Consider the following 26592-nt stretch of genomic DNA (forward strand, 5'->3'; position numbering starts at 1 on the left):
TACTTATTTGTCAGTTTAGTTCCCATTTTTCCCCCCAAACAGACACATACAAAGGGCAGCACGGTCCAGTCTACCTCTGCCAATTCCACTCCTGGATGTACGTACATGAGCCTTACACAGGTACATACAAGCAGTTACACACACTGATAATGTTGTTGAAGTGCAGTGAGGAGAATGTGCTTCCATACAATCCCGCTACAGCATTAACAAACTTAGAGAATGCAAATTGATTACTTTTTCAGCTTAACTGTATCGCATCCATCTGCACAGGCACACAGACATGTACTCACACACAAGCACTCACTCTTATCGCAAACCCTTCCGCCCTCCGCCCCCCTCCCCCCTCCCTAATGTTCACAAAGCGCGTCTAAAATCAAATTAAAGATCTCCCCCAGACAAACCCCACACATTCCATTGGAATTCACGTGGGTTTTATCATTTCTTCCACACGTTTTCACCCCGACCTCCGATAATCCAAGTCTGACCTTCCTGCACACAACCTCCACTTTGTGTACTTTTAAGCGTGCAACCCCACCGTAACCTAACCCACCCCGTCTCCCCATCCCGTTCCACCCCCGCCCCGCACCCCCCTGCTGGCTCTCCCCTCCCCTCCCCTCCTGTTGGGTTGAGCTGAGGTTGGTAGCTGTACAGTAAATTTTGGGGGTGCAGTCTTTATGCTGAGCTGAAGAGAGGAGGGGTAGGAGGGGGGGACACGAAGGCAGTGATCTCCGCTGTTCAGTCATCTTCCAGTAGCTGGTTGAGGAGAAAGTTGGCTGCCAGGTTCTCGTTCTTCTCGCAGGCAAAGTAGGCCTGGATCACCAGAGCCTCAGGGAAACCCAATGCTTTTAACTGTTAGACAGATAAAGAGGAGGGAGAAAGAAGGAGATAGAAAATAAGGCTTTAAAAACATTCTGTGCCTCATTTCTAATTTAACAACAGAAAAAACACATTTGCATCATTTACTCATCACTCACCCTTTCAATGGCTTCCTTCTCCTGAGGTGTAACCTGGATATAGTTGACAGGTGCGCCCTCCTCCCCTGCTGCCCCCAACTCTCCAACCTCCGGCGGATCTCCCCCCTCTCCCACTGGCTCGTTCAACATCTGGATGAACAGCTCCTGGTGCTGACTGATTTGCTGCAGAAGAGGAACAGATGTGAAGGAAGACGAATGGTTATCATCTGAAACTTATAACGATCCATCAAATGAATGAACAAAACTTCATCTGAATGCAGCTGGGCTTGCCTTGTGGCTACAAAGACATTCCACAGAAATGAGAAGCAGGATTATTAATGAACACCAAACACTTAACATTAATCTCATGTGTGCATGTGTAGAGTTCTCGGTGCGAGTATATAGAGTGTGTCACCTGTAGAAGTTGAGGATTCTCCCGGCCTAGTTGCTGGAGGAGAGCTGGTAGCAGAGCTGGGTTCTGCTGGATGGCCTGTCTCATGTGCAGAAACTGGGGCTGGGTCCGCAGGAATGCAAGTGGGTTCTCTCCTAGTGACGTACAACATTAACAACCATTAGCAGGACAGCAAACGATCAATCGTATGAGGGAAAATGTATCAATATCTAGTCATCAACACCTTGCCATGCAAACAATAATTTTCTTCCCTTCCACTGTGACCAGACTGAGCTTAATGTGCGTTTCCAGTTCATCCTAGCCTACCCTGTGGTTTCAGCAGTGCTCTGTGCGGGCCCGCAAATGTCTTGTTTGGTCCGACCAACAGTCCAAGACCTCCAAATATTCAATTTAGAAGACAAGATAGGATGTCGTACGTACCCTGTATAAACGTTACGCCCGATAAGGTATGGATGAGGGCATAGTGGCATCTGATCTATGAGTTTATATCTCTCATGGCCTTTGCAAACTTAGCAGTTGGAAGCTGCTGTAGATATGTCTACAGAACAAATCCCTGACAAACCAAAGCTGTTGTTTGTGTAAACTCGTAGGATGGCCTTTGATCCATCTAGGGTAGCAGACTTACTGACTACGCATTTTCTTTCTATTCCTCACTTGGCCAGAGGTGAGAAGCTCTGCAGCAACTTTTCCCTTCTTTGTTGTTAAACAGATAACCGTGTACGGGAGGGATGCTTTCTGAGCTGTAGATATAATCTGAACATTGGGGAAACTCGAGATGATTAACATGGCAACGCACTGTGCATACAGTTGTGCTGTTATTTTGTTCCTCCATGGCCATGTTTTATAAACTACTTCAACGTAAGTCAGCGGTGTCTGAGTTTTCTTCATCTCTCCTGAGCGGTCTAGCGAGCCGAAATTCCACAACAAACTTTCGCATTTTTGCTGGAAATTCACCAATACTCATTTTCTAATATCAAGTAAACGTCTAATCTTTGCAGCTTGTGTCCTTGTAAACAAAATGACCTTATCCACTCAGAAAGGCCACAACAAGTCTTCACTGGATGATGAAATTTCAACAAAAGGTGGTGGCAACTAACAAGTTGAACAACAACTGACTCATGGCCACGGTAGAAAAACATTCACTGACTAATGAGTCATACAATGAGTCACAAGCCAGTGAGCCTTAAGTATGACGTTTATTTATTGTAGCTATCTGAGAATGTGTCTCATGTGGAATAGTCTCTGAAATGATCAGATTTTTGACAACAGTTGTACGAGTCACCTCTGTGTGTTCTCTTTCATGCATGGATGCCACTTGAGGCTATGAGTTCTATATATTTGGGATTTTTTCAATTCACACATTACAGCTATAAGAGATTTAAAGGCAGATTTCAAATCCACCATAATACCCCACTAGGACTTTTTTTTTCAATTTATTATGCAGCAGAGAGAGAGACAAATGTCGCCTGTGTGTATTTTTGGACCAAAATGAGCTGCATGCCTCACCCTCTGCTAGAGATGCCGGGGCTTCTGTGGGTCCAGATGCGGGGGCCTGTGCTGGAGGATTACTCTCCTGGACTGGGCTGCTAGGAATACCCTGGAAACACAACAATACCACTGTCAATCACACACACAAACACACACTCCTTGCCTGCTGCCAAAGAACGTGTAGAGATCAAAACAGTGAGGGCCATTAGAGTTCGCCAAATGATCATTTGGTAACTATTAGCTGTTAATTACAACTCAAAACATTGACTTTGAAAACACTCACACATTTTATTTGGTCTGGCTCTGCAGGACTGTCCATCATAGTGGACAACTGCCTCGTGAAGTCTTCAGTAATCTCAAAATAGCACACAGTCTGTTGCTAGTTTATTTGATGCACTTAGCCAAAACTAAAGAGGGATAATGTAACAGCAATTGATGAAAGCTCTCATGTTCACTTTTTGCGCTTTAGGCAGGTTTTGATTGAACTTTATGGGAATTAGTCATTTTAGAGGCTACACTGAGGGTGGAGTGCATGATATGAATTTCCCTCACTGTGTGCAGAAAAGGTTAAGAAGAACAGAGTGTGCCATAGATTGATTACACTGAAACTGTATCAGGAAGCTGCTCAAACTGATTGACATCATGTTCATCAGGTTTTTTTTTCCAGCCTAGTTAGCCATCCTATTCCCAAAATGTGACCCCTCCAAAGTAAAAGCAGCACACACACACAAAGCTGAGTGGTGGGAGCGGGTCCTCTGTGAGATGCGAGAGGAACTGTGCTGGAGAGAGAAGAGCGTAGGCTACGTCAAGTCTTTTTTTGTATTTCTGGGTAGGAAAGTATGTGTTTATTTCCGACTGGCATGATGGTCAGTAGGCACAACGCTCGTTATATTTTATGTAGCATATCTTAAAAATACCAGGAAGGGAAAGAGCTGTTCGTCTGATGCTGATAATGGAGCTGTGTGCATATTTTAGGTAGAAAATTAGTTCTTGACCTAACTTTATGTTTAGGTACAAGTGCTTTTCAGATGGTACCAATATCATTTTGCGTATGTGGGACTCACAGTGAGAAGGTACTCCACAGCTCTGTGGGGGTTGTTGAAACTGGCCCGTAGTGCAGCCACCACTCTCTCCCTTTCGTAGCCCATAGACATGATCTCTTTCAGCATGGCCTCATATTCAGCTCCAGTCACTGAAAACACAACACAAAACACACAGATGACCGTGTTACTACTTTATGCAGTATATTTGCAAATTTACACCTTCATGCATGAAGAGCAACAGGAATATAAAAATCAACCATAAAATGTTTTTTTCTAATTATTCCTCTTGTAAGAAGGACTTTTATAGAGATTTCTCGAAAATCCTGTTTTAAATGTAGCATTAGTTGACCTAAAATCTTTCATTTGACCATCAAATACTCGTATGTGTCAACAGAGTTGTTCCAATTCCGATATCTGTATCAGAAATGCCGCCGATACTGCCGAAATTGTAGGTATCGGTGAGTAAGTGACCAATCCGATACCAGATAAATTAGAAACAGGAACCTGCTACTTCCCAGATAGCTCCGTTAGCTCTGTTTAACATTACACACCAGAAATCAATTTTTCTTTACCACTCTAAAAGCCAACACAGGAAGTTGAGCTGTGCTGTCCCTGGCAACTACTGTTTTTAGAGCGGCGCAGAAGAAGTTGATTTCATGAGTCAGATTGGAGCTAGCAACACGTTACTATTTGGAAATATTTAATCTGGATAACCCCACCAGTGACACAGCGACATGTTCAGTATACAAGGCTGTAATTTGGAGGAGTAGCCCGAGTGTTGCCTATTTCAACACCAGCAACCTTATAAACATTTGAAGACGCATCACGCGAAAGGGCACGACGAAACTGCTTTCCCCAAACTTTATGACATTTCATTTAGGCTGAAAGATGTGCAGGCCATCAGCTTTACTACTGATGTTTAGACCCCCGAAGTGTCCCCATGTCATTGCTGAGTCTGCACACCGGATGGACACCGTATCGGCATCAACATTTACCCTTCAAAGTGTGGTGCTACAATCAAACGACTTCCATAAGTAAGTTTTAAGGGAATTATTTATTCCTGGATTTATTCAAGTTGCTGTTGCACTACTGTTTTAAACAGTTCTATTTAAAAAGTGGCTGCGCTTGAAAGGTTTTTTAAGGTTCATTCCTACATGTCTTCATTTGTTCTTTGTTTTTTTTTTTTTAAAACACACACTGGTATCAGATAGGTACTTGATGATTCCCGAAGCACAGGTATCGGAACATCTCTATGTGTCAATGGTTAAAACTCTGCATTGTGTATTTACATTCTTTATTATTCCTTTGGCACTTTTGTCCTGAGACGGAAGCCACTGCAGCTTGCTGTAGAAAAGTGGTACATGTTGGTTTCTATGAACAGTTCCAATTTTTTCGCAGTGACTGAGTTCACACTTCAATAGTAGTATAATGCTTAATACTTATAATAGATTACTAGAAGAGTATTCCTTCAACCATGCAGTTTATATAATAGAACTAAGGATTAAATCACCAGTGAGGGATGACTTTCTGTGTAAAGATCAGACAAACACAAAAATAACAAAGAACTGAGTCTAAACCCTTAAAATCATACACAGTAAAAAGCCCATCAGCAATATGGACTTTAATAAAAGCATGACTCCTGCACTTAAACATTCTGTAGTATGTACAGAATCTATGTGTGGACCAATCGGGAATCCCCAGTCCTCTCTGCGGCACCACAATAAGGGATGTCTCACTTTTGTCACAGCCTAAATATAGGAGCAGTATGTATTGCACTGCAGCCTGTAAAGTCCCTGACTCATAGCAGTCACCATTTCTGGCACAGCAAGTATAACCTCTGATATACCCAAGAAACATCACTGCTGTAATATGAAACCACTGACCACACTGTCAATTGTACAACTAAGGTTAAAAGTGAGTAAATATCCAAACTGCAGCACTGAGACCGTTACAGCCACACAGCATTTGTACAGCATACGATGCGCGTCTGGCAAGAAGCCATCCGTTACCTACCAAGCGCTGAGGAGGCATCCAAGCCCTGACCCGCGCCGCTGGAGCTGCAAACACAAAGGTGAAGAGGAAAATCAGACAAACATTTGTGTGGCTCCAAGGTGAAAAGGAAAGCAGCAGACAGTGCTGACAAATTCATTTAGAAATTAAGTATCTAATCCATACAATTACATGCTACAGATTACTTGTGTTGTCATGAAAATACTCGGTACATCACGCAGACACTCTTCGCCTTGGAAAAGCACGACTAGTGAAACAGCATGGTGCACCTGTATAGCGGGGCTGCATGCACGACCGGGCAATCAAATGTTATTACTGGAAAAGCGGCGAGGCTGAACAGCTATGTTCATCGTATATTTGAATTAACCAAATAATTATACAAAAAAACTTAACTACATTCAAACGTGATTATGATTTGTGTAACCTGCTCTGCTATGTAATTTTCCAGTTCTGTTAATATTCAAAAGTCACTTCTAAGTTACAGCTCATTTATCTACAGACAGATTCAGAAATCTGTTGGTGAGCCACTCGCTCTTTCTTTAAATATAAAAACATAAAAATACCAGAACTTGTAGGGTACATTTGGGCGCAGTGCCGGGACATTATGTGTTTTGTGGGGGGCCCATGTCACATTGACGACCAAACCCTACAATTCATACGAATATCATGTTCTTGTTCATTAATTTTCCAAGTCCTACTCCCCGACTCTCTGCATTACGCCAGCAAGGGTTTGAATTTGGCTCTACCTGGCTGGCTGTTGTGGTTCTGTGGCTGCGGCACTTGGCTCCTCTTTGGCCTCCTCGGAGGGAGCGGGGGCAGCTGCGGGGGTCGGGGCTGGGGCTGAAGCTGAAGCTGAAGCTGAAGCTGAAGCTGGGGTTGCAGCCGGGACAGCTGTTGACGTGGAGCCAGAGTCCTGTACAGGGGGCTTGGGGGCTTCTGAGGCTGGAGGCGAGGCGGCAGCTGCAGGCTTAGACTTTTGACAGTTTCGAAAAAGAAGGTGCTGTCAGACGAGCGCCTTAACATTCAAATTAACTTCTGCGATTGTTGATAAAGAGATCAGCTGAGAAGTGAATGTTAAAATAAAACAACAAAACAGCGGAAAAAGCCAATGTCATCTGCAATTATGACAAAAGAGCTCACCTTGGACACCATTACTACAACAAAATTCTTCTCATCAATTTTGTACTCCTTAATAGGTGTGTCATCTTGCAGGATTTTTCCAGCATATATCAGCTTCTGCCCAGATACAGGAAAGTTGTCTTTTCCTCTTTCTGCCTCTATCTTCTCTTTCAAGGCCTTCACCTAAAAAAAAGAGAGACCAACCATCCACATGTTAGCACTTCCTAATGATCGTTTTCATTTCTACAAGTTATTATTAAAGTCTTTCATTCACCTCTTTGATTTCTGACCTTCAAGTCATAGGACATCTATTTTCTACCATGTACTAATAGATTGACCAATGACAATGTCATTAACAGGCATCATAGCTGACTTGCAAAGGTAAGAAGAGTTACTCGTTCAGATTCAGTCTATTACACAGCATTACAGTGCTTACTCTAACACAGATGAAAGTGAATTATCTAAGTGATATGTACCGTTAGGAACATAAGTATTGTGTCTGAAATAAGTTGAGTAACCCAGCCTTGTGTTCGCGTTACGCTGGCCTTGCTAGCTGCATGTTAAAAATGTATACATGCTAACAAACTTAGCCAGCTTCTTAGTACGTTACCAATAAGGCTAATCGTAATTGGCAGTGTCATACGTGTTAGCATTAGCCTTCATAGCGTCTTGGGCAGCTTGGGTTCACCACAGAAGTTGCGGCATTACATTAAAAATGCTATTAGGTATTGCTGGGAAGCAGTAGTAGCAAAGCAATCACGACACAAACTAGAAACGATGAGAAATTCGTTTTCAGTCGCGTCGCGATGACTTTGTTGACGGGCTGCTCAGCTAGCTAACTGGCTAACGTTTTGCTAGTGAGGTTTCGCGTTGTTTAGCACCCGCTTCATGTAGGCTGGCAAACAAGCTAACGCGTGCGGTTAGAGAGCACCCTTGGCTGAAACTACATTCATTGTTCTGTGACTGAAAATATCAAGCAGAACTGGTAAGTCCACACGCAAAGTTAAAACATATGTCCCACAGCTAGTACTGTTAGCTAAAGTTAGCAAGTTAGCTAATAGCCACTCACCGTTTGTTCGGGGTCTATCTCAATTTGAATAGTCTGCTGTTGCAGTGTTTTGAGCGTGATCTGCATGGTGGCGGAGGCTGACGCGGAGTCAGATGTGCGTCAGATGGAGAAACAGTTGCTCGCCGAAGCAGTTAATTTGTTTTTAAAGTTGGCGTTTCTGGTAAGATAACAACTAGCCGAGAAATGTGTGTATCCATGAGCACTCAGCAAATCGCCATCTTTGGTGACAAGTTGGTGGTGCGGCGAGAAGAGCTCCGCTGGAAGCTACGAGATCTCGTGCTGCACGCGACTGTGGCAGCAAAGTGCCTCAACATGCGAGATGTTTGACTTTTAGGCCCATACAGAGAATTAACCACTGATTATTGATTATCATATATTACAATTCATTAATAATTTAATTAACTAATTGCAATAAGAATTCCAAATATCTCACATTATGACCAGTAATGTACCTGCTGCTATGATAACCTAATTTCCCCTTGGGGATTAATAAGGTTATCTATCTATCTATCTATCTATCTATCTATCTATCTATCTATCTATCTATCTATCTATCTAAAAGTTAATTCTGTCTTTCTGCCGGCTTGCTCTGTTCAGAGGTACAACATATTGTTCTTTTAATTTGTTCACAAAACAATAAAAAACAATGTCAGGTTGATGTTTGATGGGGGTCATGTGCTGAGCTATCTCTTGGCTGAGACCAGTAACTCCTTAAACTCTTGACCTTGAGGCTAGGTGTTTCCCCCAGTCTTAATGTTAAGCTAAGCTAACTGGCTGCTTGCTGTATTATCTTCTCTAACTGTTGGCAAGAAAGCAAACAAGCTTTTTTTTAACACAAAACTGTAAGCTTCAAATCAAACCAACCACTATGATTCCTACCTGTCTTAACCACTGACTGACGACATCAGCAGATAAGATTAGATAAGATCATCCTTTATTAGTCCCACAGCAGGGACATTTGCATTAGAACAGCAGCAGAGGTGATAGCAAAAATAGAGAGCATTGATTAAGTTAAGAAGTCGGTTGGTGAGGTTGTCCAGGATGATAGGTGGTGGTCCACCCCTGAGTGCTCCATCTTATCCCTCAGAAGCACAGGCTGTATGGTATTGAAAGCACTGAAGAACATGATTCTCACAGTGCTCCCAGGCTTTTCCAGGTGAGAGAGAGCTCTGTGTAGATGGAAGATGACGGCATCATCCACCCTGATGCCAGGCTGATAGGCGAACTGAAGCAGGTGCCTTGATGGGCTCACTAGGGGGCAGTGATGGACAAGGACCAGCCTCTCCAGGGTCTTCATCAGGTGCTTTGTCAGTGCCACCAGCCTGTAGCTGCTGAGGTCCTTCAGGTTTGAGACCACACCTACAAACATCTGGCTCAGCATTTATGCTTTATCACCCACCCTATCAGAAGTATTCCAGTCTTTGACTTCAGGAAACAGTTCTACCAAAAGATATAATGCAGTCATTATCTACTCACACTCATGTTGAGTGAAAGTTGGTTGAAGTTTTGTAGTTCCCAAAACATTTCAGTGTTCAACATTCTCATAATAAACTAGTTTATAGACTAGTTTTCAAAACGTAACAAAACACCTGAAAAAACAAAGCAAAATGGCTCCATACAGCTCGTCCAGCGTAATCCAAGTCTCCAGAAGCTCCGAGATCCCAAACTGATATGAAAAGACACACAACAACAGTTGTAAATAACATCTGTTCAAATTAATTTGAGATCTTGGGCCTTCCGGATACTTGGATTACGTCATATGGAGCCATTTTACATTTGTTTTTTTTATGCAGTTGTTTAGGAGAATGCTGCAGTGATGATTTGCTGTAAAGCTCCAGAAATGTTTTCCAGAAATGTCCAGAAATATAATTTGAATTTGCAAAGTTACTAGTATTAAATAAATATAGTGGAGTAAAAAGTGGAGGAAGTATAAAGTAATGGAAAAATCCACGTAAAGTATTATTACCTCAAACTTGTACTAATGTAAAGTACGTGAGGAAATGTACTTAGTTACTATCCACCACTACAATTTCTGCATGTAATGCACCTTGAACTGCTTCAACATGCAGTCCAGTCAGTTATAGGCCTACATCTGGAGGAGATCTGTCTGTCTCGTTAGCGCCCAGCTCCCTCACACACACCTTATCTGTGCAGTTCTCCTACACTACCAGCAGGTGGCAGAGCTGGACTGCTCAGAGACAGACGACACTGCTGTCATCAGCACAGAGCATGACTGAAGGAGAGGCTGAGTAGACAGCCAGGAGGAATAAATGAGACGTTTTTCTACATAATGAAATCCAATATGTCGCTGGTTGTGTTTGCTTGGGATGATGTGTTATTTGTTTAACTGGATCTGTCAGGAGAACGGAGAGCACTGTCAACAGCGAGTGGTGGTATTATATCTAGACGGGCGGATGGATAGGTGAATGAGTTCACTCACTCAAATTTATGCAACCGCTCCCATTGAGGGACAGAGACGGGGAATGAAATGAAGCTCTGGGCCTTCACATGTTGGACATGCGGTGAATGGACACAACATGTTCAGATCCTCATGTCTATACACATCTGTACACTGGGGCAGCTGCTGGGTGAGAGTGCTGCAATAATCTGATTTAATCCATCAGAATAATAGCCTACCTGCGACATCACCAAATTACACACGCACAATAACGCACACATACACTGCTCTGACCATCAGTCGAACCTCCCAGCAAGCATTGCGACATAAATGTTTTATCAGATCAGCCCCTGATCCATCGCTCAGTGCCAACTTTAGCAGGGTCTCTTTCTTGTTTCTCTACTTCCTGTTGCTCCTCGACCTCTTTTCCTTTCTCCTTCCCCCTTTCCTCTCCTCCGCATGGTCATTTTTTGTTTCTTCATTTTCTTCACCACCTGGTTTGATCTTTTTCTTAAGGGGATCATCCTGGTTTGTAGACTAGATCTTGTGAAAGGGGAGAAGAGGTAGGGAAAGGCCAAAAAAGGACTGAGCAAAGTGAGGAAAAGATGGCAGAGAGAGAGGAAGGACTGCTGATGGGAGATTGTCATGAAGTGGAGGGAGGGTAAGGAACAGAGGGAAATAGGAAGAGATTGCGGGAGAAGAACGAGAGACAGTGAATCTGTCTGTCTGGTGTGTGTGTGTGAGAGAGAGTGTTTGTATGTGTGTGTGTGGGGGGGGGATATGGTGCCCTAAATGTGTGTTCATCTGGGTTAATTCTCCAGGACAGAACTATTAAAGATTAACAACGAGCCACCATGTTTTATTGAGACCCGCTGCATTCGTGGGCATATGGCTCGAAACACAGACCTACTTACAATGTCTGTGTTTGTGCGTGTGCTTTTGTCTGCAGGCTTTTATTTTGTCCTGACTGAGACCATCTTTTCTGAAGAGCCGTGCTGTGACCGTAGGCATGGCTTTTTGTTTTTCAGCGCTTCAGTGCCTCAGTCACTTAAGGCCCTGCTTAATGTGTGTCTATATGTCTGTTTTGTTGCTGTAATATGGTGGAAAACGTCAGAATCTGCATATACTCAGTATTCAATGACACAGATTGGGAGCGTGGAAAAAAAAAATCAGTGAATTAAAATCTGCCTTGGACCAGTTGCTTAGTTCTGTCTGACCCGAGCATACAGATGGTGTGTCATCTAGCAAAAGTCATTTATAACAACAGTGTTTTCAGTGCACTTTGCCTTTAAACTGATCTGAACACACTGAATCATCACTCATTTTGACAGAATCAGTACTTTTTTGCAGTGGAGACCCCAAAAGCCACATATAAATCATGACGTGATAGTTCTGTTGCACAGAGGTGGCTGCTGACCCATTGAAGGAGACATATTATGCTCATTTTCAGGTTAATAATTTTTTTGGGTTACAACCAGAATTGGTTTTCATGCTTCAGTGCTCAAACAACACATCAGTTTTCTCATACTGAGCACCGCTAACAACAACAGAGCAGCTGTGCTAGATCAATTCTTATGTGCCAAACTAGCTGCTAGACATAAATTATGCAAATGTATGACGTAGCGTAATGTCACAAAGTCACAGAATTAAAAGCAAGGCTTCTAACGAGGCTGAGTTTAGCATGGAGACTGGAAACAGCTATCTTGGCTCTGTCCAAAGGTGACCACATCCAACTACCAGCACCTCTTAAGAACAGCTCTCAGGTTTTTACTTCAACCAATCAATCTTTATTTTATTATAGCGCCAATTCACAACACAAGTCATGTCACACTTTCCAAATTGAGCAGTTTTGTGTACTTGTACTGTGTACTTACTGAACTCACTGAACTCGCACGTCAGCAACCATTGCCTATAGCAACCATGCGTCGTCTGTGTGTGTGTGTGTGTGTGTGTGTGTGTGTGTGTGTGTGTGTGTGTGTGTGTGTGTGTGTGTGTGTGTGTGTGTGCTACACGGTATGTAAAAACTGTGTAGGCTGTCTATTTGCTTTAAGTTAATATGTGGTTGTGGCTGCAGACATCTATGTGGTCTGCCTTGTTGTTTATTCTGTAAGAAGTGTCAGGTAGCGTCCAAACAGCGTAGCGGTTGGCCGATATTATCAGCCAGTACTGGCCTATCACACAGATTTGTAGGTATCAGCATACATGTTCCCCGATGGGACAACTCTTGTTTTTAGAGATTACATTGTAGAAAATCGACCCTGAGTATCGGTCGAGCTCTAGTGTCAGGCTATTTAATTTATGTAGCTCAACAATATTTGTTCCACCGACCAAAATGTCCATAGGCTTATTATTTATTGTTGAGCAGTTTTGTGTAATCAGTGAGCTGTGTCCTCCTTTCTGTTAAACCCTGAGGCGACACTGAGGAAGGCAGGTGTGTATTTAAAGTAGAAACAGACGCCCCCCTAGCATTTCCAAGTGGTTTTATTGTTGGGCCGCTGTCACAAAGACAACTGCTTTCTGTTTTCTGCCGAGCAGTAACGACTAACAACACAGGACAAAATCTGAGTTTATCCATTTATTTAGTCTAAAACGGGGACATGAAAGCAAGTAGAAATGGTGCCAGGCTGCCAGCCTTACTGGATCATCAGTCAGTTTTCATTTTCCTGGGAGATTTCTTGCCCGGTGGCTTACAGAGAAAGAGAGGTTTATAGGGAACCGGTTACATTACATTGTGCAATCAACACTTACTTCATAATGTTACGATAAAGCGAAAAAGTTATCTATTGCCAGTTTAAGTACTGTGTCGTGTAAAAAGGTCTTGCCGTCACCACGAGACTCCACCGAAGACTTTGTGTTTTTGTTTCCAGGCCTCGTTTGTAACTTTTATGCTCAGCTGAGATAACCAGTGTAAAAGTGACAGGTTGTGGTTTTGCAGAGGACTGTGTCAGATTATTACTGGGCATTGTGAACAGTGATAGTCTGTTACTGACGTAGTTTACTTGAACAGTGATATGTTGGCTTAGCTTAGAAAAAAAAACTGAAAAAGCTACAGTGACTACAAATCTTTTAACTGAACCAAATGACACGGTTTAAACCAGCAAAGTGATCCATAATTTCCACCTCTCGCTACCACAACAACATCCTTAAGTGGCACTTTCTCCATATGTGTTTTTGTTGTTGCTGGGAACATAAAGTCCCTTAGTTGTGAGAAGCTCAGGCATCAAAGCTGTCATATCTTGGCTCGCTAAACCTTCGGGAATAATTTCTACTCCCTCACAAAAAAGCCACTGAGTACTGCTACATTTTTTATTTTTTTTTGCTTTTGCCATTTTTCTGAGCACTTTCCAATTGTTTTCTGTTTAAAAATAACAGTCGAACAAACTCTCACGCCACAAAGCCAATTCTCCACTGGATATTCATGATGGCGCCAGATCTGTGGTGCAACTTTACGGCCTCCGTATATCACTTAACAGGAACTGCACAGATACGGTAAATTACTTCATGTGACACACATATGCACACGAACACACATCCAAAAAAGAGAAAACAAACAATTGTGTCCAAAATAACTTTTAATTGGGGTGTAGCTGGCAGAGGAACTACCGAGTGTGTCACTCCTCCTCCTCCTCTCTGTTGTCCTCTGAGAGAAATCCTTCTATTCTTCAGGAACACCCCCACAGCACTGTATCATCTGCATAGCCACGATATGTCACACTGTTCTGTGCACGCGCATGTGTGTGTATGTGTGTGTGTGTGACGGCGCTGTCACCAGTGCAATGAGTGAGTCATGCCTGCAACCCACAGGGATTCTTGTTAATATGAGACTTTTGAGACCCATAAGGCCTACACTCTTCACACACTCACGCTCTGTGAAGTCATGTATTTATGTTGCTTTTGTATATTTCTGTCACTTCTTGGTAAACAGTGTATTCTTTGGAATGGCTGCTGCACTCCAACTCCAACTAATAATAGCACTGTATCGTTCGGTTTAAAAACTCACATGTCCTGTATTGTTCCTACACCCTGTTTCAGAGGGGATTTACTGGAAGAAAGACAATATCAAGCAAGATGCGCCCACATGTTCCTCTCCTCTCCACTTCTTCCGGTTAAATAGGTGAAAACATGCAAAATCCCCCAAAACAGCATTTACTTCTTAGTTCTTCTGCCATTCTGTATGAACATGAGTGAAGTTGAACCATGGTCACCCAGATTTAGAGTCCTGGACTCATCGGTTTATAAATCCTTTGCTAATTTCTTACCAAATGATTGCCAGCTAGTTTCAAGCAAGTTCATTGCTAAATCAGATTGCAAACTTAAAACTTAAGAAATGTTTTTGCTAGTGAGCCTAATGACCTCAGTGATCCCTCGTGTCATCATAAGATCAAAATTTATTTTGTTTGTGACCAAATACCTACAAAATGAATGACATTCCCATCAGCCATAGCTGTACTTAAGCGCTAATAAATAGATGTTAGCAATTAAAAACTAAGATGGTGAACATGGTAAGAATTAATCCTGCAAAACATCAGCAGTTTACAGTGTCAGTGTGAGACTATTAGCACGTTAACATTAGCGTTCAGCTCAGCCCGTTCACTGTGCATGAAGATGGACGACGTGACAGCTCCAAAAAAAGTGAATCCTTGCTGTGCTGCAGTACAGGTCATAAATCCTGCCGCCTCTATGTAAGCAGATGGGACACGGGCCAAACTAAAAGCTCAGAGTTTAGGTCGTCTTTAGCACGCTGATATAAGTTCAAATGTTCATTTTTTGTACATGTTTGGTTTTGATTAGTTATTTAATGGTATAGAAAGTCGACTAAACGTGACGTCATGATTGACAGCTAAGCCCTGCTTATTTAGTCATTACACATTATAACCTTATGTCATTTGATGTATGTTGTTTTATTTTGGTGATATATTTTTTTATTTTTTTTTATTTGGGGAGCTGATGCTGATCTATGGTAGGAAAAAAATTCCAATGTTGATATTTAATTGATTGATATTTTCAATCACATCTTAAATATGGTTGTCAAACACTTCATGACACATGACATATTGTTGAATATCAGACAGATATAACTGTGAAAGGCCAATATCAGACTATATACAGTATTGGTAGAGTTTTGGGTGTTTGAATGTTATTTAACTTTCCAGTTCCCTGTCAGATCGACCATATTCCATATTATTTGTTTTACTATTAATTCTGAATGGAACATATAAGAAAGCAAGTTTTAGCATTTAGTTAATTCAGCTTTGCTATTACACCTGGCTGTTACTAGTCCGTGTGTGCAACCTGTTACATTTTTTATCAAACATTTGAGCTCCAAGTTTCTAATCAGGCTCATCATTGGCTGTGTATAAAAAAATGAGACTGGACCGGAAACAATTTGTAAATGTCCAAGAAATGAAAGTAATCCTGTACACTGCAGCATTTACCACGTACTTTAAATCTTTCAGCTTCTTTATTTCTTCAGAAGAAACCTTTTGATGCTGCCAAAATAATTCAGTTTGACTTTAAGGAGTCAACATTTCAGTTCAGCTTCCGCTCAGCTGTCACCTGACAAATGTGTAATATGCTGAACAGGCTGCGTTTGAAGGTGACATCGAGGCAGGCTCGGTGCGTCTGTTGGTTGCCGTGGCGATGACGGATGCACGACTCCCGCGGTGACAGCTCAGAGAGCATGCTGGGTAAACATGGACTCCCCTGAGAGCGGGACAACCGGTAATGACACCACAGAGGAAAAAACACAGACTTGGGCGCAAAAAGAACACACACACACATACAAATGTGAATGATCACACACAGGGAAGTCGCAGGGGAGTGGGGTGTTTCAGTTGTCAACATCTCTCTCTCCCTCCCTCTCCTTTTCTCACTTCTATCTATATCTGTCCTTCCGAACTCCTGTCTCTTTATCGGTCTTACAGTATTCTCCCTTATTCAGCCAAAACTGGGCCACGGAGCACAACCCTATCCCAGCTGTGCACACACTCGTGCACGTATACACACTCACACACTGGCACGCGGAGAGAGTCAATGCTAATTAGCTCTACAAACAGGTCCCGGCTCGCTCTGCGTGTGTGTGCGTGCTCGGGTGACATAGGGGCAGCGTGCTGTTAACTAACTAGTGTGTCAGGATTTCTTTTTCTGTCCTCATTTACGGAAATGAAGTTTGCCCCCTGAGTGACCCATATCTCCCGACACAGGCAGGCAGAGAGGAGGGAGGGAGCGAGAAGCATATCTTTTAATTTATACGTACATGGAGTGACATCAAATGGGCAGAGGAAGACGAGGGATTTCAAAAAGTGGAGGAAGGAAGGAAGACAGAGATGTGAGGACGAGAGCAGCGAGATAGATGAGCGATGATTCAACTGTACCAGTTAGAGTCGGACGTTTCCTTGTAAGGCAAAGAGATGAGGCCAAAATCAGCACTCCAAAACAGAAGTCATGGCTCATTGCATACGTCTTAATGAACCAGATCCTCGATCCCTTCTCCATATACAGTCATGGACATAATACAGCAGGGTTTCTTGACAGCTTTGTGTTGCAACAGTAGCCATGTAATAATTTGTGGCCTATTTTTAGCATCTATCTCATTGCCATGCCCATAGACTTCCATTGGTGGTCAATAACATATTCAAAACACATAAATGAACCTCACAGCTGCACTGAATGATTTGTTACTTTCTTTACCATGAAAATTATAGTTTAGTTTGAGTCAGTCGCACATAAAGAGGCAAAGTCATTCCCCTTCCAGTGTCCCTCATTGGACCTTTTGCTGCAATCCACCGCAAGTTGGAAGTCAATATTTCTGAGTCAGTCTTCCCAACTTCCAATCGAAACACATCCCAGTGCATTCGCTCAGGAAAACATGGACAGCCGCAGCAAACAGATGTATTTATGGTAAGTCTGTGAATTTCACAGGCAACTACAGCAGCTAATTTAACGGATTAGGGAACTTAAAAAGAAACAGGAGGAGTAGGCTCGTACCGCGTGCTCGCATAGACTTCTTTCAAGCGTGACTCAACTAAATGGAAATGATAATGGCAACTACGAGGTTGCTGTTACAGCCCCTTTCAGAACACAAACACTAAATAAAGTAAAAAGTGATGCAAAGATAAAAAGGTAATTGTTCACTCTTTACACATATGATGTTTGTTCATTTTTAAAGATAAGTCTGCAAGTCAAGAAAGTCACCGTTTGTCATAAAGATGGTAAAATACCATTTAGTTTTGTGTGAAACCGCTCAGTGAACTACATCGTCTCGCTCTATAGACGTCACCAACACCAACACTGCCATCACCACAGCACAGAAAAAGGAGAGGAGTCAGTTCTGTGTAAAAATGTATATACAGTATATATAAAGAATGTATATTATTTAAAGAGTTTTTAAAGATATATCTTCAGTAGAAATGTGTGGGCTTGGGCCTGAGTGAGTGCAACAGTCTAGTTCATGTAGAGATAGACTAATCTGTTGGTTTTGGTCATTTGTTCCTTGACAGTGTAAATAAAGAACAAGGCCAGATCAACTGACTTGTAATATGAAAGGGTTCACTCATTACAAACCCACCGTTATTATTAAATTATCACCGTTCCTGCAGTTCTGCTCAGTTCTTCGGAGCCCTTTAGCGTCTTTCAGCTAATTGTTTTGATGTCACGGCCTGCAACTTTACTGTCACTGTTGTGTTTTAAGCCTGTTCTGCTACAATAATAAATAAGTAATGCTTTACAAAACAAAATATAGCCATAGTATAACATAACAGATGAAGGAGAGAGAGTACTGAGAGCCGTGATGCTGCTGTCTACACCGTGAAGTTGACACAAGGCAGCACGGTCGAAAACATTTTGTCATCTTGTCTTCTGCAGATAAAGAGCGAGCTTCACCATCAGTAGTCCAAAAGGAAACCGAACGTTCGCCTTGTCTACTCTACATGTAAGTGTGTACTGGCCTCAGACTACCAAACCATTCAATACACTAGGTTGTACAGACTGTCATGGTTCAATGACAGTAACAATCAGTGTGACTGCTGAAAAATCCTAATCAGCCTCCAATCGATTGAATTTAAGCAGCATGTTGTTGTAAAAACCCCACAGATCGTCTGTGCATAGGCTATATATAGAATTTTTATGCCATGTTAGCAGGTTGTCTGATTTGACATCTTCAGTGGAAAGATGTCACACCAGAGAAAATGACTCTCATCACTGGAGACAAAGTAGGAGGAAAGCCTCAGCTGACCTGGTATTCTCTCCTGCTTAAGGGAAAGCCTGAGAAATGCCATGGTAGCCATCTGGTGTAGTTTTATCACCACCACACACTATTGTATTTGCTAACTACGCAACCATTACTGTTACACAAGATGCAATAAGTCCTCTGGATTTGACTTTGAAGTACAAAGATGATCATACTTGGTAAAAAGGCAGATAAGGAATGCATTTGGAAAATCCATCAGGATTATCCCGGCTCAGCAGCAGCATTTTTACCTGGGTCAGCTGTTTAAAAAAGTGTGTATGGGATGGACTCTCTCATAAGTTTTATATATCAAATACAGCATCAACTCATCATTTTCTGGTGTCACATAGACCATGATCTCATGCACTAGGCCTCAAATGTTGTTAAAGTTTAGTTTAAAATCAGATTTGACCCCTGTCACACCTGTTACCTGTTACTATGCATGAGACTCTGGGTCTCATGCACAGTATGTATGGATGTTATATTTTCTTTATCAATAGTTGATTGAAAAAAAGATACCAGCAGCCACCACTTGAGTACCAGTAGTCCTGAGTTTTCCACTACCACTACTGTACAGTACAGTATGTTGTGGTTGCTCCTCCCCCGGCTGACCTGACCTCATATCTGATCCGGCTGGATGGAGTTGTTTGCTGGGTTATTATTGATCCTGTAGCGCTGAGCTTGGATTACTGCTGGGTTAATGGGTGTGTTGTTAACGGGGCTGGCGACATTATGATATTTAACTTTACCAGGCAGCATACATCTTCCTAAGAGGCTGTTGGACTTTCATGGTCTTTGAATCTGTCATGATTTAAAGTAAACTAACAGGAATCAAAAGACTGTTTTAGATTATTTTTGGTTGATCAAATTGCAGTAGTTTTCAGGTTTCCAATTACTTTTGAATCTGCATTTATATATGTTTGTTTTGTTTTATGTTGGACCTTTATATTGTTGTGAAATGTGCTTTATCTGTTGAGAGAATATAACATTATCATAACAGGCAGTAGCAGTGACATCAAGTTGTTGAAACCTCTTTTTATACTGACTTTTAAGATTGATCTAATGTCTTTTGTCATGAAGGTTAAGATGAATGTCTTACAATTTTTTGTTTTATCATAAAATTTTACATGATGATCTTTTAAATATAAAAATAAAACAACGCAAAGTTAGAAGTATTGAAAGTAACTAAGAGCTCAACAGCATCCGCTTCATAATTTAAGGGCGTTAGATGAGAAGATCGATGCCATTCTCTTGTTTTTACACAAAAAAATTAAGCTAGCCTGCCATTAGCGAGTTAGCTTAAAATAAAAACTGTTAACGAATAGAAAAAGCAAGTCTGGCTCTTTTCAAAAGTAACAAAATCTTTTCAGCACCTATTAAGCTCACTTATTACTGTAATATATCTTGTTTTCTTGCTGGTAAACGCTAAGCTATTTAGCTGCTAGCTGTAGCTTCATGGGTCTATTTACCATACGGGCAATATTTTCTCATCAAACTCTTGGAAAGAAAGCAAATAAAGTTATATGCCAAAATGTCAAACTATTTTGTTAAACTGACGGATTTATTTTCATTTTTTATTTTATATTTTGGGCCACAAAACAAGTGTTTAACACAGCATCAACATATCATCACTTCTTAAGCTGATAGGGCAAAGTTGTGAGCAAAAACCTTGGTCCTCAGTGAAATATCTGGCTAATTGGCTCCACTATAATCAATGTCTGTTTGGTACTGAGCAGGTAGTGTTCAGTGGGATTATAGCGCTTTTTCACCGAAAAAACGTTTCCTGTCATGACTCGCTGACCAAAACAGTACATTTGTGAGCTGGACAGCTAAACAATGATTTGTGTGGAGCTGCTGTTTCAGGTGATATCACATCTTTTGATACATTTATATGATGATGTCAATTATTGCTGCTTTAAACCTAAGCTACTACTGACTAACACCAAAAATCACCTTTTATATGACCAAAGATTTTCAGTTTATGACACCTGATTGGAGAACAAAAGTGCGTCTCAGAGGCAGAACAAATGTTTAGCAGTAACTCACTGCTGCGTGCGGCTCGTGCCACTAAAAGCTGCCCGGACCTGGCTCCGACTTGTAAAAACATTTTAGTTTCTTGACAGCTCCATCTGGATATAGCAGAGTGTTATGTGAGTGTCTGAGCTGCAGCTCTGGTGGATTAACCCCTTGCTGAGATAATGAACGTCGAAGGTAACCTAAAGACGAGGGAATCCACCGCTCCGATCAGCGGATCAGATCAGTAATCTGCGGGACCAGGCAGATAGAGGCACACTTAGGTCATATCGTTTGAGAGAGCCAAGGCAGAGAGAGACAGCAAACACTTTGAGCTCGGGGAGTTAGAGCGAAGCAGAGACAGAATGTTTTCTGGATGCCAAAAATAGCCCTCATGTGAGAGAAAAAAACAAACAGATCTTAAGTTCCTTCTGTGAAGCAGTGACACAAGAGGTTGCCTTCAAAGCTGCATATTCGTGCTATGAAAGGATGCAAAAGAAAACGAAAAAAGAGATAATTTAGTGGATCATTTCACGAGCATGACTGCTGTTTCCAGGAGTTTATATTTCTGTCTCTGGACAGATTTTTATCAGCAACATCACAATCATGCAAGATGCAGTCACAAAACTTGACAGGTGTGTAGTTGAGATCAAAATAGAGGCAGAGTTCGAAGACAGGCATGGTTTGACCCATGATTACTGAGCACTAATGTAATAATGTGTTGAGTGTGGTTGTTTGGAATGGAATGAACCCCTTCGCCTTTAGACATTTTCTTTTGAAGCAGACTGAGGCCTTCATGTTGACAGTTTGTCTTTTTGTCTCAAGCCTTCAAGGCTTGTTGTCTATCACAACAGACTTAGGGGTGGTTTTGCATGTCTGAGACCAACTAAGTAATACAATATGCACTATTGTGTGCTTTTTCTGCCCCCGGTGCTTTAAAAAGAGAGCAGTGCACTCATGAGAGAGTGGGGGAGAGAGGGAGAGAAGGTCCCCGAAAGAGTGGATTAGAGCTCTCAGATTAGATGGCATCTGGTGACCTCGGCAGCACAGAGAGCAGTCGGCCTGGTGTATGTGGTGAGTGTGTGTGTGTGAGAGAGAGAGAGAAAGAGAGAGAGAGAGGCAGATTATCACCACCAGCAGAATGTGCATTAGAGATTGGTTCTGGTTGTATACACTGCGTTGGTGTGTGTGTTGGTGTTGCGGGTGGATTGTTAATCCTAATCCACTCGTGAATGTACAGCGAGGCCATTAGTGGCCGTTTTGTGTTTATGTATGTGCGTCCATGTGTGGATATGAACACATGTGCCTGTTTACCAGTGTGTGTTTAAGTCTATGCATGGGCGTGCACGTGCATGCACTGGTATGCACGTTTGTGTGTATTTCCTGCATGTGCAAGTGTGTAATCTGAGAGTGAATAGAGGGTTAGAGGGGCCATTAACCAGTGCATTAGCCCTGACTGCAGACAGACTGGGGAAACTGAGTGAGGAGAGCGATGGTGTGTGTGTGTGTGTGTGTGTGTGTGTGTGTGTGTGTGTGTGTGTGTGTGTGTGTGTGTGTGTGTGTGTGTGTGTGGAGGAGGGCTGATGGTTTGAGGATTTCAGGGGGAAAGGGACAATGGGGGTGAGGATTTAGCAGCGAGGGTGAGGGGGATTGAGTGCATTAGTGAGTGCCTGTGTGTGTCAGTGTGTGTCGAAGGGATTGAGGGGAGGTGACCCATAAAAAGCAGACAGACACACCCTGAGCAAGAGCCGTCCCATCGTCTCCATTTCCTCTTGTTTAAAAATATACCCAAAAAACAATTGGACTATAACATACCGGCGTTAAAAAGTGAGAATATCTGCAATATATGAAGCTGAGATGCCACCTTCACTGCATCAGGTATCTGCATCAGTTTATGAACAAGGGGCGCTGGGATTTGCTCTGAAGCTCCCCAAACAAATCATAAGCCACAGGAAAAAGAGTCAGTGAAACCATTAATATAGGAAAGTGAAAAAAAATGGTTGCATTTTATTAAGCAGTTCAGTGTCCAAACACACAAACTTGCATTTTGTTCTTAAAGGTCCTATTTGTGAGAAAAGTGGATTTTTGAGTCTAATTCCCAACCTCGTTAAAAAATTAGGACGGTCGGCCGCCATCCCAAAGCGCCATTATTTGACGGGTTAGGAATGAGACTCAAAAATCTACTTTTCCCACAAATAGCACCTTTAATAGCTAAGATGTGAGATAATGTTGTTGAAGAGTATGAAGCATTGTTTTTGTTTTTAATGCGTTATTTTTACTTTCTGAACTAATCAGAAAACTGTCTCGGAATAAATAAAAAAGAAACAACATCACACATAAATGGCTGGATAATTAGCGTTAAACATACTGTAAGTTTTATAGTTGAGCCGTATGTGGGCTGTTATTATGAAGGTATGTTTGTTTGTTGTCTTCATAGCATGACATGTGCCAGCTGCTAGGTTTTTCTCCACTAATTAGTTTTGAGTCATTAAAATATACATGTAGAGGAAGTTCACTCTATTTGAGAAAGGAAAGTCAACTAGAAAAGCAATTATTTTTTGAATGTGTTCATGTAATCAACTATGTGTTACAGAAGTGGTGCTTCAAAGCAAGCAACAACTTTTTTACCTTGAAATAACAGCTTCAAAATCATTTTGATGGTAGTGTCTAGTGTCTCACTTGTTTCTGCACTATGTAACTTCAGTATTTTATAGTTTTGTTTGCTTGACTTTTGCAGTACTTGTCCTTTTTCATGCTTTCTATATTTTGACTGTTGACTGTCACATTGACCACAACACCAAGAGAAATTCCTTGTATTTGAAAACCGACTTGTAGATAAACCTGTAATGGATTCTGATCTGAAGTGTGTTTAATGTGTTACATGCTGTAGGCTACACACTAGTTTATATTCCTACATCAATTTTCCTTGCAGTACACTGTGGATTAAAATTAGGAGAGAAGTGAGGGGGATGAGATGGAGAAAAAAGGAATAGGATAGGAAGGGAAAGACAGAGAGGGGAAGAGAAAGTGAGAGACCAAGAGGCACTGACAGGGTGAAAAAAAGTGAGGCCCCTTCGATATCTCTTGTTTTCTATTATTCATGAGTTACAAGAAGCAGTGGAGGGGAAGGAGAAGAAGAGATTGCAGCTTTCTGTCTTTCCCCTGAGTGGAGCCTTCTATAGGACCATCTGCCCTCTCGGTCTCTAACCCCTATCCTTCGCTCTCTTTTATTTTCTCTCCAGGTATCTTGCTCTAAAATTCATTTCTGCCTCCTTTTGCAGGTTTATACTCGAGAGTTTTGGCATACATATCCCAGAGGCAGAGTAAAGTACAGCAAGTCAAATGAAAAGATGATGTTCAGAGGCAAAGAGCTGCTGTTTTCTCCAGCTAGGACCATTGCTAAACCTGGGAGATGTTTGGAAAAGGACAGGGGGGGACTTTTAAAAAATACTTGGCAGGTGATTGGATGAACTGCCAGTCTGTTATGGACTCTATTAAACTAATAAGGTCAACAAATCACATACTGTAGCTGGAGAGCTCTACCAGGGAAACCTGCTGAAGCTCATTAGAACAGCAAACACTTATTTTCCATTGAGAAAAGCCTTCAGCGGGGTTCTCTGTTCTTCTTCCTCGGAAGAAATACACTATGAAGGAGAGAACTACCAACACCCCTCTAGCCTACTGAGGTTATTATAGCCAGTGTCGGGGGTAACGCGTTACAAAAGCAACGTGTTACTGTAATATATTACTTTTAGCGGTAATGGGGTAATATAACGCGTTACTAATAATATTTCAGTAATAAGTTACTACAGTTGTGTTTTTTTAAGAACCCATCCACACAAACATGACCATATTTATATAGGTTCTGTCTTTAAATATAGCCGAGCCTATAGGTTCTGTCTGTGTGTCTGTGTGTGATGATGAAGCCTGATCCTCCGAGCGTACTTTAATTCACATTATGAATCACATATGCCTATGCTTTCCTTGTTCGCTTGTCTTAAATATAAAGACATAGAAGAAGAGATTTTTGTCTTGTCCTGTCATTATAGGCTTTTACAATTAAAAATATATATCAGACTGTGATCCTCTGCCTGCTCATCACTGTGTTCAAGGACATTCATCTACTTAAGATCTTGGCTATTTAATTGTTCGATATAGATTATTTGGGCATTTTTGAAAATAACTAAAAAGTAGTGTAATAAGTAATTCATTACTCTACGCAGACAGTAATATTGTAATGTATTATATTGCTTTGAAATGAAAGAAACTAGTAATATGTAATATATTGCATTTTGAAAGTGACTTGCCCAACACTGATTATAGCCTAGAAGTTTAGCTCTTGGATGATAACAAATTTAGTTGAGGCAAAGAAAACCATCAGATTTAAGCACATAAGAGGCAGGAAAAGATGCTGAGAATGGTCAAACTTTCATGATGGTTAGCTGGTAGCTAAATACCAAGACTTTCCATGACTATGAACGCTAATACGGTCATTAATAACATTTAAATCATCAATTTAGCCAGGTGCTGTTGTCTGTAACAAAGAAACCACCAACTTCATCCAGCCACCCTTCTAGCTCGTCCCTGTAATATAACTTTATCTTTAACTCTATCTTTAATATATCCCAGAGGCAGAGCTCTTCTAAGAAGTGTTGTCTGTTGTTTCTTGGTCTAAGGAGTGACTGAAGCCAAGAAAATTTGATGGCGAGCACTCAGTGTTATCAAAAGCTGGTTTGATACATTATAGCTAATTAGCTGGTAAACTATGTGACCGGCTGATTTCCCAAGACCATGATGGTACTATGGTCATGAATATAACTCATTTTGACGATTCTAGTCCCTATTTTGGGCTTTGTTATTAGTTGGTTAGGTTTAACCAGGTGTTGTTGTAGTAAGGAGTTATAAAGGAATAAACTACCAACTTCAGCCACCCATGTAGCCTGCAGGGGACGAATATTTAATACACTTCGGGTAGTGTTTAACTACTACCCACCCATTCCTGCATTTAAAGCTGCTGCCTTTGACTATATTGTACAACTCTGCCATGTTGTTTCACGTCATTATTCAATCTGTCGTTATGTTCATCACACGACAGCCCATTCTGGCTCGGAGATAGCAGCGTTTTATTTGTTTTATTTGCCCTAACTAATCATTTGTAAGTGGTCTATCTGTCCTGCTGGTGTCATTTTCAGAAAGGCCGCATATCATGTACAGCAGCGTTGATATCATCCATGCTAGACAATGTTTCTGTCGCTATTTTTCATTTATGTAGCTATTTTCTATCGCTGTCAATTGAAGATGCCATCCCCCCTTCTTACTGCCACCTGCATATGTCAGTCAGCACAACACAACATCTACAGTATTTAGATTGGCAGTGATACGAAGTGATTCACTCTTAGTGTAGATTTGCAGTTGAAAACATACTTGACTCACACTGGTACATGCAAGAACAAAAAGCCAACCGAGACGACCAAGTTGTCTAAAAATCTTCTACTTTATTCAATAAGATAAATGTTTTTGCAAAACATTCAATAAAAAATGATCTTTAATTTATTGCTCATTGTCATTTTTACACTAGGACTTGATCTGATGCATAATATTTTTTTCCAAAGCACTCTCACAAGGAATATGTTGCTAGATATTTAGACAAGATTTTATGCTGTCATTATAATAGTAATAACATACATACGTACGCACGTTCAGATTATATAAAAACAAACCAAACAAGTAAAGTTGCAGAACAGAAAACAGACAAGGGACAGGCAGACTCAGGGACCCTCTCACGTACTTCTGGAGCTCAGTCGCTGTGAGACTGTAGCAAGATAGATTTGTTGCTTTTCAGGTGGTTTTGTAAGAGCTG

General features: G+C 41.5%; 1 protein-coding gene across 1 annotated transcript; it reads right to left on the minus strand.

Annotated features, from left to right (window-relative positions):
• On the minus strand, window positions 1-8316 carry rad23aa (RAD23 homolog A, nucleotide excision repair protein a). Its single transcript, XM_073494633.1, has 9 exons — window positions 8095-8316; window positions 7047-7208; window positions 6653-6879; window positions 5910-5953; window positions 3918-4045; window positions 2872-2962; window positions 1369-1499; window positions 975-1136; window positions 1-849 (listed from the first exon to the last, which is right to left on the minus strand). Exons 1-9 carry the CDS (start codon window positions 8158-8160, stop codon window positions 736-738), a joined length of 1125 nt encoding a protein of 374 aa, XP_073350734.1. The 5' UTR covers window positions 8161-8316; the 3' UTR covers window positions 1-735.
• Between the last annotated feature and the right edge of the window lie 18276 nt (window positions 8317-26592).

Source organism: Pagrus major, chromosome 23, assembly GCF_040436345.1.
Source record: "Pagrus major chromosome 23, Pma_NU_1.0".
Taxonomy (NCBI): domain Eukaryota; kingdom Metazoa; phylum Chordata; class Actinopteri; order Spariformes; family Sparidae; genus Pagrus; species Pagrus major.